Here is a 20286-nt window from a genome sequence, read left to right as displayed (position 1 = left end):
TCAAACCCGTAGACTTTCAAGTAAAAAAATTAAAAAAAGCTCAGCGTTTCGGCTTTGCAAGTGGTGTCTCAATATATTTATTATTCTTCGAGCTATCCGCCTTTTTATGCGGTCACTCCACTCACCAATTTCCCTCAGCACCCCGCCATACGTAACATCGCTAATTATTGACAGTTTTACGACAATTTTTTTCTGAGCTTGTCAAGTTATCTTCTTGTGCCTGCCGTGATTGGTTCAGAAATATAGGCTTTGCAGATTATGATGACAACTCTCTCGCGATGTTTTTTTTTTTTACAGACATGCTTCGAAAATAAGAGATTTAAAGAATAGTTTTGGGAATCACTTTGCCACTTTTGGCATAAAAATGGCAGATTTATCGCCAAAAATTTATTTTAGAATAAAAGGTTTCCGAAATTACTCATCTTCAAAAAGTCGACCCAATCTATCTCCTTGCTCCATGTTCGGCTCCAACGAGAACGACACGCAGGAGCGACTGTTGCGCGCGCCGTTGAACCCGCAGCAGGCGGCAGTGGGCAATGCCGGCAACCCCGGCAGCATCCGTCAGCAGGAGATTGGCAACGTCAGCGGCTTCACGTCGCTCTCAAATCTGTCGACACCTGCTACATACTGGCAAAAGTGGGTCTCATACAAAAATGAGTTAATTGCTAATCAAATCAAATGCTGATGGCAACTTGACATTTCTAAAGGATGAAGATGATGGAGGCTGCCACGCTCATGCGCTACCTGCGCTATGCCAACGTAGTGCTGGCGGTTCTACAAGCGCTCGCAGGATTCATGGGGCTCTTCAACCTCGTAGTACTGGACATCACGTGTTTCCTTATCTCCGTCTACGCCATGTGAGTGTCAAAGTATCGTCATATCCTTATGAAAGTTTCTAACTCTTTCCATTTCTTAATTCAGCATTTTTGCTTTACTGTTGCTTGCGTTCGAGTGTCGCTTCAAGCACATGGAGCCTTGGATCCGCCAGCAATTTGGCTTCCTTTTCACATACCGTGGTCGGACTGCCTTCATTTTTATCGTGGGCTTCATGGACTTCGGCATGGAAGGCTCGCTGCCCTACTTTGTGGGCTTTCTAATGTGCAGCAATGCCATTTTGAGTCTGCTCATTATGCTCTTCCACCCGCAGTTCCGTGAAGGAACGCTTGATATGGACATGGACCCAACTGTTACGTACCGTCCTGCTGCCGAGGAGACGGAGACATTGCTGCGTCAACATGAAGGTATCGCGGCTAAGGCTGGAGCATTCGTGCTCCATGAGGCCGAGGAACACCCGGAATTCATGGCTAAGGTACGATCATAGCTACCATCATACGACTTGTTTTATCTTTAGACTAATTGCTTGGATTGTGATGAGTAGATGGCTCAGTCGTACGCAACCAAGCATGGATACGTTCCTCCAGCGCAGACGTAGGGAAACCTCTTTTTTTAAACTGACGGATGATCATTCGCCGACAAGTTTGTGTGCCTCGCGTGGCTCCTTCTCTTTATGTATTTGTCTATAGCCCAATAACCACACTAAAAATGTCAGCCACGCCAAGATTGCCATGCCATTACGAATCCACCAGCCAGTTTTTCCGAATTCAAATATTTATCGTATTTACTCAGTGCCGTAGCTTGTAGCAGTAGCTCGCTGGTGTCGGACGACCAGGTCAGTGAGAAACGCCTGCACACGATCAGTACCTGCGGCCCCCAATTCCTCCAGATCCGAAAGTATCGACGTTGCTACATCGTCCTTCGCTTTGCCAGGTGCATCTGCGCCTGCAAGCTCAGCATCAAAAGCGTTTGCCCCCATATGCACGGCAATACCTGTTGGCGTACGCTGAGCGCCTACCAGCTTCGACAAAGGATGACTCCAGAGTACCGAGGGAGGAGGAATCGACGTCGACGACATGATTGCCGTCGTCAGCGTTGCTAAAGTTCCTCCGGACGCAAATTCAAGCAGAAGAAGACGCAAAGATGTAGCCACTAGAATACGCGCGCCAGGCAGGAAGATGTGCGTATCGTACAGTTCGTTGGGAAGCTGCAACTTAAATTTCATCGGCAACGTCAGCAGCAACCGAGATACCAGCGCGTCTGCAGAAGTATACACTCGAACTCGTTGATCACTCGTCACACGAAGTAGTCGAGGCTCACGACGACGATAGACTTCTTTGCCCAAGCCTGTGCGACGATCTAATGCTGACGTTGTAGCAGTGATGCCTGCTGCTGTCGTGGCTGCTAGATCCAGTACGCCGGCTGCAGGTTTGACTGCTACACCGATTAAACCCTTGCCAACCCCCTCGATAAATCCTGGAAGACCTCCTTGCATCGCTCCTTGAGCTGGAGCGGTAATGACACCCGTAACACCTGCGAAGATACCCTTACCAAGCTGCTTCGTACCGTGAATCAACCCCGTCCCAATATGTGTGGCTACTTGCTTCCGTGGTCCTTGAGCTCTACGTTCGGCGAGATATTTACGATCTAGTGATAAGGTAGCGATACCTTCTGACAGAGTGCCTGTGACTTTACTGGCAGCGTTGAAAGCTCCGTACAACGAGTGAGTGAAGAGGCTGGTTGTTCCACGAGAGAGTCCCAAGACAAACTCTTGTGGCGAGGTAACAAGTCCTGCGGCAGGTTCGTAGAAGAAATCCTTTACTCCTACACCAAGGTTGGTCACCAGACCCACTGGGTTACCCAAGATGTCTGCGGCGCCGATTAAAGAGTAAATCTGACGCATTCCTTGCAACATGTAGTGTTGCTGCACCGTCGACATCAAGAAGGCCCCAGACGCGAACGCATGATTGAGGTGGAGAGCATTCAAGTACAGTGTAGCACTGTCGATCTGGGAGAATGTGGAGCTCAGCAAAGCTTTCGTGACTGCAAGCGGGAGTTTAACCAGCGAGGCCAGCCCTGTCGCGGACTCTTCGGTTTCGCCATAATGGTTTAGAGTCGTGACACTCAGCTGGATCTTGACGGGATGAAGTTGCAGTGTTTCAATGTAAATTCTGCGCTCCGAGTTTGGCTTGAACCTCTTGTCGGACGTTGCTTGCACCTTTGATGCCTCACTGGTAAGACGTCGTCGTTCGGGTGGATAATTCCTCTCCAACGTAGCTGAACAATCCGTGACAAATGATGCAAGAGCAAGCAAGAAAGCTTCGTCGATCTGAATCCTAGCGGGCTGCATCATTGCTGAAAAGTACTTGATGTAGTCCATGTTGGCATCGTAGCTGAGTCGCAAAATCGAGAGATGGAAGAAATGCGGTCGAATAACAGGTGCACGTGAGCCAATTTTCACTCCGTTCTCACCTTCATCCCCACTCGATGAATCCGTACCATGAGCTGAGCGAACCTCAGCACTTTTCAGTTTGTCAGGTGAAGACGATGAGGCTTCATCTCGGAATCCAGCACACCCGCTACCTTTCTTCAGGATTGGAGCGATCACAACAGGATAAATCGCGTCACTTAGTTGATTGTCGAGCTGGAAGCACCCGATTTTCACTTCACACTGATCGTGATCATTGTTGATATTAGCATACGCGATATCCACATCTTGACCAGAGAAGAGCAGGAGTTCATCAGGTGTACTGGTCACAAGCGAGACTCCAAAATGTGGCAAGCGGAAGTGCGCCACCACCTCAGATGTGAAGCCTGGTGATGTGGATCTCTGCATCTCACCATGTGCTGCTACCAGTTCTCGAGTCTGTTTACCTGCTCGTTCCTTCCGATTAAGAGGCACGTCTTGCGCTACCATCGTCTTGGTAACACCTTGGAGATGCCAGCGCACATACACTCGACTTGGTGCCTTCGGGAGAGCGTCTTTGGATGGGATCTCCACTTGCTGCGATTCTCCTGGTTGATCTAGAAGAATTGAGCTATGATAATCCGAAGAGGTCGTGCCATCTTTTGGTGCATACCAGACACTTATCTCACGGTTCGGAGTACCTAAGAAGAAAGCTTCATCCCACCCAAAACACACGCTTTCACCTGGCGCTACACACTGCATCACGCCACGTTGGAAAGCTGATGCGTCCTTCTTGACGCCATCGAAAATCTGCTTAAACCAGATAGTTTCCCGTGCACACGAGTTATTAATTCGATACAGCGGGAACTCCGCAACATCCTCGCTTGTCACCACAACGCAGACTTGTACAGTTGCCTCCACGCGAACTTGGACGCGTAATACACAAATTCTAGAAGCATCCGGAGTGCTGACCTTCAACGCTGTCTCGCTGACGTCGTGTAAGGAAAACTTGCCACTCCATTGGTAGTCTTCGACTTGCTTGTCATCACCACTTGGACGCTGGACTTTCAGTCGAATGCACGTGTCCGAAGGTACGGAAGAATGCGTCCACCAACTGAACTCGGACGAGGAGCGTGGTGGTGCAGCTAGAACTTTCTTGTCATCTCCAGCTCCTTTCTTAGCAGCAATGTCGGATACTGCAGACGCTAAAAGCACATGATGTGTTTGGTTTAGCAGTAGATACCGCTCGACAAACGTCACCTCCATGGATCTTGACCCCCCTACTTGTTTAAAGAGAGCCACGACATCATGATAACGCTTCGTGGCCTCATTGTAGACACGTAGCGAAGTGTTGGCTCCAACCTCAAGACTGATATCCTGTGCGCTTGACGACTGTAGAGTGTTACCTTCCAGTTGTACCATGATCGCACTGACCTCAGAATAATAATGTGCTTGCAGCTCGTCCTCGTCAATAGCATCTTCTGACACCTTTTGGTCTTGAAGCGCATTCAGCTTTGCGTGTATAGCCTCCATTTCTGCTGATCTGCAACATTCATCTTTCTGCTTCTTCCTAGATGGAGAGAATGGAGACTTGGCAAACCGCGCCATCATCGACTTTGTACCAGGAATCTTCTCGATCAACTTCACTTGAGGGGAAAAGATAAGCGGAAGTGATGTAGCATTTCGCAGTAAAAAGCGTGGTTGCACGATCATGAAGTGTCCCGCGTTGCGTTCACGAGTTTCTTTGCTGTCAAATGATACATGCAACGTAGCGGTTCTGGACTGAAAATCCAGCAGAGATAACACCACGTTCTTGTCACTTCTGGGCTTCAACGGTAGTGATGAAATCGCCTTGAGAGCTGCTGTTGGTGTAGTTGTTTTCGTTGTTTCTTCGGTCGAATCCAAGAGGCTTGGAATACGGAAAAGACGACTCCAACTGGAGCCTGTCATGGAAATCGAGCAGTATGTCTCGTCGTGGAGAGCACACGACAGCGTATCTACTCGACCACGTGGAGGAACGACCTGCGACGATACCATATGAGCTTCTTCGCAAGCCCCTGCCGTACGTCGAACCTTTTTGAGTGTGAACAGCACCGCAACAATCGGAACGCCGCAGTTGTTGACTAGCGTTAGTGGAGACATCAGTTTCAACTGAGCATATTGAAGACTGCTAGCATTGGACGACGTGAAGACGCGACTGTGAGCGTGGAAAAAGCTTCCGTTGGCCTTGCAGATTTCAGTAGGATGGAATGGTACTGTTCCGTCAAACATCTTCTGGCACTTGCAAGCGTAGTCGTCGAGAACAAGCGAGCACGACGCGGTGTGTAGTGTGCTGTTTTCTCTCTCGCTAATAAATAGCTCGTTACTCCATCGATGAACTCTATTAGCCGACGGAGGTTCAGCTGAGAGTTTGGAGTTATTTTTCAACTGAGCAGGCGAGTGGTAGAGATGTGGCTTCATGAACACTCTCACAGACCAAATCTGCTGAACGAAGCGGAATGGGACGCTGCATGCGCCTTTAGGCTCGATTGTACCGATCTCCGTGATCGTTTTTCCGTCAGCTTCAAGAACGCCGTAATCGACTGCAATGTTCGTTTCGTTGAATAGACGAACTAATGACGATATTGTGAATGTTCGGCATCCAGACGCAGCTGAGACGTCAAGAAGGATATGTAGAAGTTGTGGTCGTGGGATAGGTGAAGGCTCAGTGTCGAGAGGCTGTACACTCTCCTGCGTATTGCTGTCTAGTGCGCCGTCTCCAACGAAACGTCGAGGTCGAACGCCATAGATGTATTTGCCAGTATTGCGGATCGGAATGTCAGTCAACGGATGCCATTCGTTATCATCCCAGCAGAAAGACACCGTTTGTTCAGCACGTAGCGATGGAGAAATAGACGTGGACAGCTCAAGAGCGACTTTAGCTCGGTTGGAGAGTAACTCACGCTTAGGTTTCCGGCGAGACGCATAAGTGAATCCTCTCGACGCATTTCCTATATCGTGAGTGACCCAGTACGTAATTGATGCCCCTGTATCGTTCACCAAGTAGCAATCGGATGAAATGACGTTAGACGGCGATACATAAGGAACTTGTGCGCTATGTAAAGCTCCATCGTAAGCTTTCACCGTCAAGCAAAGTGAATCAATCAGCGCCGGAGACATATTGACGTTGAGAGGATGGCCTTCCTTCCCAGTGAAATCCAGATTTGCAGTCACCTCTCCTGTTTCATCGCGAATTAAAGAGCCTTTAAGATCAAACATCCACGGCTCCACCATCGGTTCCCACGAACCTAGAGCTGTGTTAAAACCCCAAATACTTACTCCATCGTCGGCATTTGGCTCGTTCAGACTCTCATCAGGGAACTCCACTACTACCTCTGTTAATGTCGGAACAACCCCATCGATTCGTTCTCCTACTTCGTAGGTCACCTTGCACATTGCGCGGAAGGTATAAAGACGCGCTATTGGTGACAAGTGGGGCCCACTTTGTCGAAGAAGCGTGATACTTGTATCTTCAAGTAGCAGCTGAACCATACTGATACTATCCTCGCGGAACTCAATTTCTGGCGGCGCGAGTGATCTTTGTTGGGATTCCACAGGTTTAGAATCAGCGTCAGCTTCTCCTTCTTCCGAGCTTCCATCTTCTTCGGTCTCTTCTCGCTTAGTGCTGCCATCACTGACGTCGTCATCCGCTCCTAGCACGTTTTTGGCTTGACTGAAGAGAAATAGATCAACAGTGCAGATAACAGCGTGGAAATGAGTCAGGTTGATGGCTATGGTTGCCTCAGCGTCTTCTGCAGTGACCAGTTCGACATCGATCGTGAAGTCGTCACACACAATGCGCTCATATTTTGTCTGAGGTTGAATAGCCCCAGGCTCTTCATTTTTGGTGGGCGAGTCTGACTGTGGACTTGTAGGAACTGGCGCGATCAACACTGCTGGGTCTGGGGGCCATTCCGAGCTCACCTTTACCGACATGTTACGCCCATACACTTGAGTTTTTGAATTATCAGGATCGTCACTGTGATACCGTCCAACGATACACCCACTAGCAATCATTTTTAACGTCGCGTCGTGGGGATACAGTCGACGAGAGACTTCGTCTTCAGCTCCATACTCGTCCACGTGGTTGGGAACACATTCTGCAGCCAAGTAATAAACAATTCCAGTTGTAATAGACACATTCAAAGAGCTGTCAGCGCGGTCAATTTTATCCGACAGCTCAGATTCGATGGAGGCGAAGTATCTGATCCTTTGTCCAAATTCTACGATTTCGGGTAGAAGCTCGCATGCATCCAAATGGATGCGAACATCTTTAGGATGAGCCGCGATGTCAGATGAAGGAACACGCTGATCCACTACAATGTCGATTCCTTGCTTCGTTACATCATCCATTGATGACGAGAAAATACTGCCACAAAGTGTTTGCACTTCAGATTTCACTTCGCTTGCAGCATCGTCAGGTGTCTCGTCTTCACTGTAATCAACCTTCCAAAGCGCACCCTTGCATGATGAAGCACGAACTTGAGATCGTAGAGATGCAAAACCGTCCAGTGCTATCTTAAATTGCTCGAGGGAAATCCGAGCTATTGTCGTGCCACTTGACGGCCTGTCGCCATTGCTATTGTCAATGGGTGAGTCAAAGGGGTCAAGAAGATCTAGAGCTAAATCTCCCAGAACAAAGGCCATGTCCAAGACTTTCAGGTCATCGGCGTCGTTGAAATTGCGACATACAGGGGGTGGAAGGCTCGCAAAATTGTTGTCGAGAATACGCGACAGCAGCTCGATCTGGTACGGATTCAATGCCAAACGCGATGTACCATCCGCAGCATCGTTATCCTTTTTGGTAGAAGCAGCAGAGTTTAACCAGTTGCTAGATGATGACAAAGACACCTTTATGTGACTGCGCATCTTCTCCAATTCTTCCAAAACAGTCATGATGTCGAGTAGCGAAGAATCCTCGCATCCTTCATCATCCTTGGCTACTCCTTTGCAAGAAGATACAAGCGGAACGGCCACATGCTCAATAAACACGTCACTAAATTGTCCAAGAGAGAAATTACGGACTGGGGCTTCGTCTTTAATTGTCTCCTCATCGGTAGTCATTTGATTCGGATTCTTTGGTTCAATCATCACTGCAATCACCTGCAGCGTTCTTACTTGAACGCCGAGTTGTTCAAGTGTCGTATCATCCGGATAGGCTCGTGATGAGGACGAAATGTCGCGAATGTCGAGTTCGATATGATCCGATGGTGTTTTGTGCTTTCCCTCACTCTCACATGTGGGTAATAACAAACTCACATGGGCTATTTCCATCTCGAGATTTAGTCGTTCATTTAGTGTTTGCAATCCTGCTGGCATCCTGAGCAAGTCTGTCCACCGCGAAAAACCAGCAATTTCTTTTGTGATATGATTCAGGAACAGAGACCAGTACGAGTGCAAATAGTTCACCTGCATCTCCTCCCCTTCGATTCTGTAGTGGGCTGCAGCTCCACCACGGTGTTTTAGCGATCCAAAACCAGCCGACTCTAGCGTCACTGTTACGGGAGCCTGTGCTCGAAGAAGAACGTGTGTTTCCTCAGAGCGAGATTCAATACGAGCTCCTTCACCCTCGATATCATTTTCAGACTTGACTCGATTCAGCCGAGTTGATATGAGTTGAATCTCGCCTGAACTATCCAGCTTAACACACGCGTATTCGGTGTCAAAAGTTGAAATATCCAAGCGTAGATCAGTTCCACGAAGCGTAAACGAAATCTGTTCCTGGCGACATGCTTTCGGCATGAAAAAAGCAAACCATCGCTGGACTCGAACTTGAAAAGCAAAACGAGTCATGGGTGTGAGCGCAGGATCAGCTGAATCCGGACGTACGACAGCTTTACTCTGCTTGCCGATCAAAGACTTGGAGTGATAACGTACAAGTGCGACAAGCAGCTCGTGATCCCAGTACAGAGCCGCTTGCTCAATTTTGACTTCGCCCATCAGTGGTTCGAAACTAGACACCATGATACTCGTCTTCCCGCGAAGCTCAAGCAACTTGCAAATACGATTTCCTGTTGTCGGATCGTACGCTGCAGAGACTGTGTCAGATGCCGTTGTTAGTGGCGTAGGAATCGATGAGTTTACGGCTTCAGACTCCCCTATAGTAACGGGATCTGACCTAGCAGCTCCCTCCGGCAATTTCGGCCTTTCGCGCTTTACGAACGACAACGCGCTCATGTCCACTGCAGCAGCTTGAGCAACCGACGAAAATCTTGCCATCACATTTAGGTCTCGTATATCTAACTCAAACCCCGTGAGTTCCTCTAACTCTGTTGATGCCGCGCTCAATGCTTCCTGGATAGGACCTTCGCCATTAAAGTCAATTAATATTTGAGGGATCGAAATGCCGACATTGAGACGCTCATCTTCGGCTACAAACAAAGTAGCTTTACCAGACTTCATCGTTTCGTTTTTATGACTGGGCCCTTGCCATTCTGCCGATGCCTGCAGAAGCTGCTGGTATTGCTTGCTGGACATCGAAAACTGGATGGGAGGGGACGTGCACTTCATTTCCCACTTCGGTACCAGATATCCTTCCACAAGCTTCTGCCCATAGAATACCAGGCTCGTACTTTGCATCAAAGTGGAGCGCTTTCGCCCTCCAGCGTCAAATTCGTTGCTTCCTTCACGTTTTCCATCCGAACTGGCTGAGGTATGTGGCTCTAGGAAGTAGGTCTCGGCACCTTGGATTGATAGCTCAAACGTGTTGTGTGCAACTCCATTCTGGAAATGGGTTCCAAGCAATCGCGCTTCAACTTCAGCAGAGGCATCCGTTGTATGAACAAAAACGTCGATCTCCGGTAGTATGACTGAAAACGCAATCTCTCTGGTTGGAATGGCTCGAGCCCTCACGCTGCTACTTCGACGCGGTTTTGTAATTTCAGGGGCTCCAAATGCGTTCTCGAGGGATTTCTTACGTAGCAACTGAGCAGGAAGTGCAGCTGCCTTCCGTGTCAACTTTGGTGGTGAGGGTGATTTCTCCTTAGCACGAGCTGGTGCCGCAACATCCTCAGTTCTAGGAATAAAATATGCGCGGAGTTTTGATGTCGCGTATAAGTTGTGGATGTAGCGGAACCTCTCAAACTTACAATCAAGCTGGAACTTATTCTCGGACGACTCGATGTTCAATTCTACGAACGGATTCTTGCGCGTCGCAACTTGACCGTTAGGAGTGATCGTATCGATCATGGAGAGAAGCGCTTGCGGCTCTTTCTTCTCTAAGTGTTTTACCTCGTAAGTTTGACGGAAATCCAGAATCTGGATAGACGTGATTCGTGATGATACAGTGCAAGAACTAGTTCGCTGCAGCACAGTCACGACAAACTCGTTGAGTTCAAACCTTAGGAAGTCTCGGGTGTCTGACTTGTCTCCGTCCTTGTACTCTTCCACCAGTACAACTTCAAAACTTATCACCACTAAATCCAAAGCCATCAGCAAAGCCTCCACATTCCGTTCCTCGTGAAAACTCGAAGTTCGACCCTCTGATGATGAATGCATTCGATCATTCACACCAACATAGAGCTCCAACTTTTCGAGAAAATTGTCTCGGCCATTCGACGCTCCACTAGTTGAACTGCCACTTGACGTTCTCCCAGACGACCACTTAGATTTCCACTGCGACAGTTTTCTTGGGGAATCGTTGCCTTGACCTTCAAGTTCAAGCTCCCGCGCTGCACACAACCGGAAGAAGACGATCGTCGGCACTTCCAAATTGTCCTCCAGCTCGTTAAGGCGATTTCGATCTGCCATCAAACTCTCAATGGCCAGCTTTTTCTTCTTTGCAGCGCGTAACATGTTCTTGTGCAAATGAATATACTCTTTCCGAGCGAACCAGAGCGTCACGAATAGCTTCCAATCGTACCGCCGGGTAGAAACACTTGCCTTCCGCGATGGGCTTCTGCTTGCTCCAGTTGTCGTAATTATCTTCTGATTAGCTGTACTAGTATGTAGTTCCATTACACCACGCAAAGCGTATTGCCACCAAAGTCTGGCATTCGAGCGAACACGAACAGTTGGTCGCTTCCGCTGGAAATGCAGACGCTTCAAGTACATTTCGTGAGCAGACACGAAGTCTGCGATCCCAATGAGAAACGTACTTTGCTCTGGATTTAAGCACGCTCTTATCGCGCTTATCTCCGCCGAGCATCGCAATTTAGGGATCGTAGCTGCTGATCGCTCATCGTGGTTCCGTGCCAGGTTGATCCGAGTACTGAAAGGATGAATAATATTCGATCCCGAGGCCATAGGACCCATCCCGACCTTCACTTTAGAGGATTCGATGTGATCTCCATACACGCTAGCCTGCACCATCTCTAAACGCCGATGCACAAACGCAGTGCGAGCCTGCGCACGATCCACGAACTCTTCTTGTCCGTTAGCATTCGTAGTCGAAATCACAATCGAGTCAATCGTAAGACCAAGTGCCAATGGAATCGATGACGCAAGATGCTTCGAGTCTTCGTAGCGAATATGAATGTTGGTGAACTCGAACGAAACGTTGTCCATGATGGTGTTGAGTATCTTCTTGCGATAACTCCAAGATGCAGTCGGGTCTGGATCTCCAGCTCCAGGATCTCCCTCATAATCACTTGCACTTGACGAGTTGCCATCATTCTTCACCTTCTCCAACAGTTCTAGCATCCTCACTTCTTGTTGCTTCGCCCAACGCGTGCGAAGTAAGTACGAATCGTCATCTTCTTCGTTCTTCCTCGCTTCGTCCTGCTCTGTGGGTTCCACAACGAGAAACACGTCTTCGATCTTGATCTTCACAGCCTGCGACGTCAGCTTCTTCCACGGCACCTTGATGCTCAGCTTGCCTACGCTACCCGACTTCATCTTCATGGGCAGCTGGAACTTATCCAACGCGGCACCACGCATCCTCAAGTCTCGGAATTCGACCTTACCGGCGAACAACGCCACCTTCATCTTCTCCGAGTCAAGCCCTTCCACCCACTCGCTCACATACTCCTCCAAAACCGACTCCACTACCTTCTCAAACATCGTATATTCTCTCTTAGTTCACACAGAGCGGTTACTCCGGTTCTAGGCGGTGTCAAGCTGCGACAAGAGCACGACTCCCTTTAGAATTAAGTGAAGAAGAGAGAGGAAACGATGTACTTCAGTAGTATGTAATATAGATTGAGAAGGCTGCCTTCAGGCGGGTGCACAGGAAGAAACCAGGGTATGTCGACGCCCTGACGCTCTCGAGTGCGGGCGCCCAATGCGGAATGAGAATGAAGTTCACTTCAACTTTAGAGAAGGCAGTTGCCAACTGCTCAAACCTATGATTTAGTATAATAATTGCTAAAAATAGAGACAATACGTCTAACGACAGGTTTTGATGCCCGCACGCACCAACCGCAAGAACCTTCAGAAGCGCCGCAAGCGGCGGCTGTTTGCCGCCATCACAGCGGAGATACAAGCGAGTGTGAGCTGATGTATTTGCTGTTATGGGCTGCGCTGTGCGACGACTTGCCTATGGTAGCATAATTGACTGATCTCGATAGGAAGAGGCTCAACGAACACCTGAACAGGATGAACTTGAGAAAATGCGGAATGAGGAGGAACGCCAAAGAACTCACCAAAAGTGGCACAAGGAGGTGGAGAAATCAAATGCCGCTTTCAAGAAGAAGAGGAAAGTATTAGCTCAACGACGGCAGCTGATACTCTCATTACGACAGGTTGGGAAAAGAGATTTTACTTTGTTAATATTTTTCTGACTGCTTACTGTGGAGGATACAGCAGATGACCGACCAATAGAAAAGAGCAGCAGCACATACTCAACGATGAGCTCACATTTAGTTCCAAGGTCACTTCGCATTTGCAAAAATTCGAGCAACAGGGGGCTGGAAACACCAAGATTTCGCTTGGGAACCCCCAGACAAGACAATACAGTGCAATCAAAATACGTAGCATTACTGGAATTTCCGCTTAAAACGCCTTTCACTTGTGCTGAAACTTGAATCGACAGCAAAATAGAATCTTTCGATTCAACAATTTGGTTTTTCCTTCTTCATTTTCCTGGCACAGACAAATCTGCGAGCTTTTACGACCTCTTTAGATCACAAGGAAGTGACATATTTAAAGTTCGCATCTTTTCTCGTTGCAGCAGATTCTGGACTTGAAATACCACGGATATCGCTCAAGTTACGTCACGTGGTGGGTTTCCCAGCTCCATGACCAGACTTGGTGTTAATACGAATAAGCAGAGGCCCTCCATTGACCCGTCGCGATTCGGGTGATAAATTACGATTTCTTGTGAGCTCTTGTGTGGCCTTTGTCGGATGCTCATTAGCTGGAATGGTTGAATATTTGCATCCGTTAACGCACAGACGGTCAGATTATTCGAGTTGTAGGCATTCTACCTAAAGCAAGTGTCCTTCTGTTGGGCCCCAAGAAGCAATTAAAAAAGCTAGATCGGAATATATGATGGGATTTCTCTGTGTCAGTTGGACGGCTCGTACGATAGCGTGTGGTGATGGCTGGCAAGAGATTAATGTTTTTCCTGAAAGTCCAAAACTAGAAGCAGATCGGAAATAAAATAGTTGCAGTCTCTCCTGAGGAAACAACTTGTGGCACGAGACGATTTACTTCGTGGTCAAACCACGTCCTTTGAGCTGCATCCTTTTGGCGTGTTGTTCAGAATATCGTCACGTCAAAATCCGTCTACCGGTAGCAGATTTGACGGTGTACAGAATGAATGTCATTACGTGTGTAATTCTATTGCCAACTGATTGCGTCAAATGATATGACACGAGGTTCTTCTTTTTAACCCAACTTAGAACCATACATTTGTTTTATCCAATAGACTGGCAGATGCTGCTGCTGGACATCTACAGTAGAGGCCTTGTTGCTATCGGAAACAGAGATAGTTAATAGCTGTGAACGTGGTCAAGCTGAAAATACTGAGCTCGGAGGCTCTATTCGCAAATCTAGCGGTCGCAGACGCATCTATAGCAATGAGTTTAAACTGAAGGTCATCAGTGAGATTGGTGGTGGGGTCAGCATCTCTGAGCGAGCTATGGCTACATTTTATAATTAATAAATTCAAAGTAAATTCTTACAACTTGTGTACGGTACGGTACAAGCATCCGTAGGCAACGCGTATGTCATCATTGAAGAGTAAACGTTTTGGCGTCGACGTCGATGTTTGCAATCTTCGACTGGACGAATAATGTACAGTGCGTCCCATCATCACCATGTCGATATGATTGGTCCAGTCGTAATCGAAATGATAATGGACGCACTCTGCGACGCAAGTGGGTCCAATAATCAGCGGCGATTAATCCCGACGGCAGCTTATGCTCCATCACTTCTCAATTGGCGTTAAACTCCATACGACCTCCATCCACTGCTACTACAACGCAATTCAAGAGGACGAGTATGCATCCAGACGACAGAGGCGACCCTCTTGTCCCGGTAATCGAGTACGATGATGCCAAGACGTTGATGGCTCGAGGGCCACTACAGCTACACGATCACGTGACGTCTCGAATGGAAAAGGCCATGAACAAGCAGCTACCGCAATTGGAAGTTTGCTTCAAAGAAATTTCCATCTCGGCCGACATCGCAGTGACGGACAAGAACGACTTGAAGACGACTCTGCCCACGCTGCCAAATGAGATGATGAAAGCCGTCCGGGGTGTGATCGCCAAGAAACATTCAGTGAGGAAGGAGATCTTGACTAATGTTAGTGGCGTTTTCAAGCCGGGTACCATCACGCTGGTACTGGGACAACCTGGATCGGGCAAGTCTGCCTTGATGAAGTTGCTCAGCGGCCGATTCCCGGAGGAGAAGAACATCACTATTGAGGGCGACGTGACGTACAATGGGACTCCGTTATCGGAGGTGCGCAAGCAACTGTCGCAGTTGGTATCGTATGTGCCTCAGCGCGACGAGCACTACGCCTTGTTGACTGCGAAGGAGACGCTTGAGTTCGCGCACGCTTGTTGCGGTGGGGATCTGGCCGAGTACTGGGAGAAACAGTTTGTTCACGGAACCCCAGAGGAAAATGCGGAGGCTTTGAAGGTGGTTCGAGCGATGTATCAGCACTATCCGGACCTCGTGATCCAGCAACTAGGACTCGACAATTGCCAGAACACCGTCGTGGGAGATGAAATGCTGCGTGGTGTGTCCGGTGGCGAACGCAAGCGGGTGACGACTGGCGAGATGGAGTTCGGCAACGCTTACGTCAAGATGATGGACGAGATCAGCACCGGTCTGGACAGTGCAGCGACGTTCGACATCATCACGACGCAGCGCAGTATCGCCAAGAAGTTTCGCAAGACAGTGGTGATCTCACTGCTGCAGCCGTCGCCTGAACTGTTTGCGTTGTTTGACAACGTGATGATTCTGAACGAAGGTCGCGTCATGTACCATGGTCCTGGCGAAGAAGCGTTGCGGTACTTCGAGGGTCTTGGCTTCAAACGTCCTCCACAACGTGATGTGGCTGACTTCTTGATGGATCTCGGTACCAACGAGCAGGACCAATACGAAGTGAGAAGCGACGTCCCTCGCTCTTCTCGCGAGTTTGCTGTGGCCTTCGAACGCTCTTCTATGTACGCCCACGTACTGAAAGACGTTGAGGACTCAGTTCGCTCCAGTTTTGCTTACAACAAAAATACTCATATTGAAGCTCAGCCAGAGTTCTACCGAAGCTTCTGGGATAGTACTTCACTGCTCATGAAGCGACAAGTGAACATGATGCGTCGAGAGATGTCGGGTCTTGTCGGGAGGCTAGTTATGAACACGATCATGGCGCTGTTGTATGGCTGCGTGTTTTACCAGTTCGACCCCGCTAATCCGCAGCTGGCCATGGGTATCATCTTCGAGGCTACGCTATGCTTGTCACTGGCTTTGGCTTCTCAGATCCCGATGATCATCGCTGCCCGTGAGGTCTTTTACAAGCAACGCAGTGCCAATTTCTTCCGAACTGCATCATACGTATTGTCCTTCTCAGCCAGTCAGATACCTCCGATCTTACTGGAGACTGTCGTGTTTAGCTCCATCGTGTACTGGATGTGCGGCTTTGTGAGCTCGGCGGGTAGCTTCCTACTTTTTGTGGTGACGCTGTGCTTGATCAACATCTCAATGGGCGCCTTCTTCTTCTTCTTGTCAAGTGTCTCGCCCAACGTCAATGTGGCCAACCCCGTGTCTGGTGTGATAGTCGAGTTTTTCGTCTTGTTTGCTGGCTTTACCATCACGAAAGACCAGATTCCGGATTATCTCATTTGGCTCTACTGGATCAACCCTGTTGGCTGGGGTGTTCGAGCTCTGGCCGTGAATCAGTACACTGAGTCCCGCTTTGATACGTGCGTGTTCGACGGTATCGACTACTGCGCTAGATACGGCATGAAGATGAGTGAGTACGCGCTAAGCACATACGAAGTCCCACCAGAGCGATACTGGATTTGGTATGGCATGGTCTTTATGGTGGCGTCCTACGTCCTCTTTCTCTTCTGCGCCTTTGTTGCTCTGGAGTATCATCGCTATGAAAGACCCGCGAACATTGTGCTGGCCATCGAAGCTATCCCTGAGCCCTCAAAGTCGGATGCTTATTCTCTGGCGCAGACGCCATGCAGTCAGGAAAAAGATGTTGAAGTCGTGTTACCCGTGGCTGCAGCAAGTGACCGGTTTGTCCCAGTGACGGTGGCGTTCAAGGACTTGTGGTACACAGTTCCGGATCCAGCGAACCCGAAAGAGACCATCGATTTGCTCAAGGGTATCAGCGGATACGCCCGTCCTGGTACTATTACTGCACTCATGGGGTCTTCGGGTGCAGGTAAAACAACGCTGATGGACGTGATCGCCGGACGCAAAACGGGTGGCAAGGTTCAAGGACAGATTCTACTAAACGGACACCCAGCTACGGATCTCGCGATTCGTCGCTCGACGGGATACTGTGAGAAAATGGACATTCACTCCGAGTCGTCTACGATCCGTGAAGCGCTGACGTTCAGTGCATTCCTACGCCAAGGAGCGGATGTGCCGGAAAGCTACAAATACGACACGGTGGACACTTGTTTGGAGCTACTGGGACTCAGTCCAATTGCAGACCAGATCATTCGTGGCAGCTCCATGGAGCAGATGAAGAGACTGACGATCGGCGTAGAGCTCGCAGCACAGCCAAGTGTTCTCTTTTTGGATGAACCTACAAGTGGGTTGGATGCTCGGTCGGCGAAGTTGATCATGGACGGTGTCCGTAAGGTGGCAGATACCGGTCGCACGGTAGTTTGCACTATTCACCAGCCGTCAGCTGAAGTGTTCCAAGTCTTTGACAGCATGTTGCTGCTCAAACGTGGCGGTGAGACGGTGTTTGCGGGAGAACTGGGCGTGAATGCGAGCGAGATGATCAAGTACTTTGAGTCGATCGAAGGAGTGGAGAAGTTGCGAGACAACTACAACCCGGCGTCGTGGATGTTGGACGTGATTGGTGCCGGTGTCGGCAACGTGAACGGTGACAAGACTGACTTTGTGCATATCTTCAAGTCCAGCGCACTCCACGCGCGCCTACAGTCGGATATGGATTGTGAGGGTGTGTCCAGGCCGTCACCTTCCCTGCCACCGCTCGAATACGGCGACAAACGAGCTGCCACGGAGCTCACACAAATGAGATTTCTGCTTCTTCGATTCACCAACATGTACTGGAGAACACCGTCGTACAACTTGACGCGTTTCGTTGTGTGGACTGGACTGGGTCTTCTCACGGGCATCACGTATCTTGACACGGATTTCAGCACGTACGCCGGCATCAATTCCGGATTGGGAATGGTCGTTTCCACACTTGGTTTCATCGGGATCATCGCGTTCAACGGGTTTGTACCAGTCGTGGCGAAGGAGCGTTCGGCATTCTATCGCGAGCGTGCGGCTCAAACGTACAACGCGTTCTGGTACTTCTTCGGCTCAAGTGTCATCGAGATTCCGTACACTTTCGCGGGTGTGTTGCTCTTCATGGCAGTCTTTTATCCAATTGTGGGCTTCACCGGTGCTGAGGCTTTCTTCACTTTCTACCTCGTTCTGTCGTTGGGTGTGCTGTTCCAAGAGTATCTCGCCGAGCTTGTTGTGTTTGCGACCCCGAATGTGGAGGTGGCGGAAATCCTGGGAATGCTCGTGAGCCTCTTCACCTTTTTGTTCGCGGGCTTCAGTCCCCCCGCCTCGGAGCTGCCTACAGGCGTCAAATGGATCTACCACATCAATCCGTTCACCTACACAATGTCGGCGCTGTGCACTATTGTGTTTGGCGATTGCCCTAGTGAAGGCAGCAGTGCCATTGGATGCAACGAGTTGTCGAACGCGCCACCATCGTTGCGCGAAGGGATTATCGTAAAGGAATACTTTGAAGTCAACTTCAGTATGAAGCACGAACACATCTGGAGAAACTGCGGTATCTTGTTCGGAATCGTGCTTTTCATTCGAGTTTTGACACTTTTGGCGATGCGGTTTCTCAATTTCCAGAAAAAGTAGACGATAACTTCGAAGTGCAGTCTACAGAAATACTTCCCTTAAACAACAGAATACATTTAATGTTTTGAGTTTATCAGCACCACCGTTAATTTTTACTACGGACATGTACAGTGTACCGCTTCGCCCGGCCGCAAACGAAGTTTTGCCCTAAGCGAACTCCAAGGACAGCGCTTTATTTAAAACAGATTTCCACGTGATAAAGAGGCAATTGGAAAAGCGACAGCGTACAAATAGGTAGAGCTGTTCGACCGAAATGCTATTAACAGCTCTCACCGGTGGACCACTTTGGAGTTAATGGAGGCAGGTCATTCACAAACGGAATATTCAACGGATCAGCTTGGGGTAATTTTTACTTTTTTGCACTAATTATGAGCTTTGCTAATAATCTTACCCGTAAACGTCGAGCATGGGCGTTCGCTTGGCGATGTGGTACTGGATTTTATATCCATTTCGACCCAAAACTACTCTAGCCTTTTATACTCAGAGCCCAACTAACGCTGTCTTCTTAAAACTTACATCAGCACTCACATGTATACACCTGTATAACGTGTCATTTCAGCTTGTATGAGAAACAGCTCCTCTACTTTAATCAAGTAGTTTGGGGATGTACTAGTATACTTGTATCTGGTATCCTTTGTGACCCAGGTAAGTGTCGGGCGGCCAAGCGTAGCATCACGGTAAATTACGACAAGCAGAAATAATTTCATCTCCGTAAATGTTGCCCGGGGAGTCTTTACGCTGAAGTGAAGAGACTTCAGCGTGAAGAGTCCCACCAATATCCTTCTTGTGGTCGCAGTGCTGTAGCTGCATAAATTATCGGTATCTAGTCGGAAAGCCAATCGCGAAACAGTCGCGAATGCGTATAGCGTTTGGACGGGTTGATTGTACGGATTTAGAATAAGTTTTATTTCGTAAGCCCAGCCGAAGAGCTACGTGCCAGTGCCGCACCGCTCGCTGAAGTCTCATCAGGGCCATCGTTGCCTTGATACAGGTGATTCGACCGCTAAATTGCGAAGGAAGGAATCGCTCGCGTATCCACTTATTGTGGAAGTCCAGAAGACACCTGATTGCACCAGTAAGAACCTCAGATTTTCAAGGTAAGAGCTAGATAAAGTAGGTTAGAGCACGAGGCAGTCTAAATCTATTATTATTCTCCATCTTACATCAAGCTCCGCAGTTCCCCACCTGCAGGGCCTTTGGACGCGATACACCCCTCTGCAAGCCCCTGGCGTGCCCTTTTGGTATATCAAAATTGAAAAAAAATCGGAAACAAGAGATTCAAGACAATCAACCAACGCCTTATGAAGCATGGGGCGCTGAACAAGACTGGGCTAGTAGCCAACACGGTGGTAGTCACACCGGCGACCGCGGCAACTCCTGCGGAGATTGCTTATCAAGATCAAAAGTTCCGTGGAGGACGAGCTCGAGACTAGATCCAGTGGAGCAGTCCATTTTGCAGTCTAGTTTGCAAGAAGTAGTGAACTGACGAGCAAAAGTCCCACCACCTCGTTGCTCTCATCGAGGGGGATTTGGGGCCTGAAGTC

General features: G+C 48.9%; 5 protein-coding genes across 5 annotated transcripts; 3 read left to right on the top strand and 2 right to left on the bottom strand.

Annotated features, from left to right (window-relative positions):
* Nucleotides 1–457: 457 nt before the first annotated feature.
* Nucleotides 458–1573, top strand: PITG_08980 (uncharacterized protein; the record flags this gene model as incomplete). Its single annotated transcript, XM_002902971.1, has 4 exons — nt 458–636; nt 708–857; nt 922–1309; nt 1379–1573. 4 exons carry the CDS (start codon nt 458–460, stop codon nt 1430–1432), a joined length of 771 nt encoding a protein of 256 aa, XP_002903017.1.
* Nucleotides 1574–1618: 45 nt separating this feature from the next.
* PITG_08979 (vacuolar protein sorting-associated protein, putative) lies at nt 1619–6027 on the bottom strand (the record flags this gene model as incomplete). The annotated part of the gene is made up of 2 exons (XM_002902970.1): nt 1619–5588; nt 6005–6027. The coding sequence occupies 2 exons, from the start codon at nt 6025–6027 to the stop codon at nt 1619–1621; spliced, it is 3993 nt and encodes a 1330-aa protein (XP_002903016.1).
* A 278-nt stretch (nt 6028–6305) lies between these two features.
* On the bottom strand, nt 6306–12280 carry PITG_08978 (uncharacterized protein; the record flags this gene model as incomplete). The annotated part of the gene is made up of 2 exons (XM_002902969.1): nt 6306–6335; nt 6560–12280. 2 exons carry the CDS (start codon nt 12278–12280, stop codon nt 6306–6308), a joined length of 5751 nt encoding a protein of 1916 aa, XP_002903015.1.
* Nucleotides 12281–12620: 340 nt separating this feature from the next.
* Nucleotides 12621–13039, top strand: PITG_08977 (uncharacterized protein; the record flags this gene model as incomplete). Its single annotated transcript, XM_002902968.1, has 3 exons — nt 12621–12707; nt 12814–12918; nt 13025–13039. The coding sequence occupies 3 exons, from the start codon at nt 12621–12623 to the stop codon at nt 13037–13039; spliced, it is 207 nt and encodes a 68-aa protein (XP_002903014.1).
* Nucleotides 13040–14773: 1734 nt separating this feature from the next.
* On the top strand, nt 14774–18742 carry PITG_08976 (ATP-binding Cassette (ABC) Superfamily; the record flags this gene model as incomplete). Its single annotated transcript, XM_002902967.1, has 4 exons — nt 14774–15814; nt 15926–17719; nt 17813–18052; nt 18119–18742. 4 exons carry the CDS (start codon nt 14774–14776, stop codon nt 18740–18742), a joined length of 3699 nt encoding a protein of 1232 aa, XP_002903013.1.
* Between the last annotated feature and the right edge of the window lie 1544 nt (nt 18743–20286).

Source organism: Phytophthora infestans, genomic scaffold (assembly GCF_000142945.1).
Source record: "Phytophthora infestans T30-4 supercont1.16 genomic scaffold, whole genome shotgun sequence".
Taxonomy (NCBI): domain Eukaryota; phylum Oomycota; class Peronosporomycetes; order Peronosporales; family Peronosporaceae; genus Phytophthora; species Phytophthora infestans.
The sequence above is the reverse complement of the archived record's forward strand: the minus strand, read 5'-3'. Positions and strand labels throughout refer to the sequence as shown.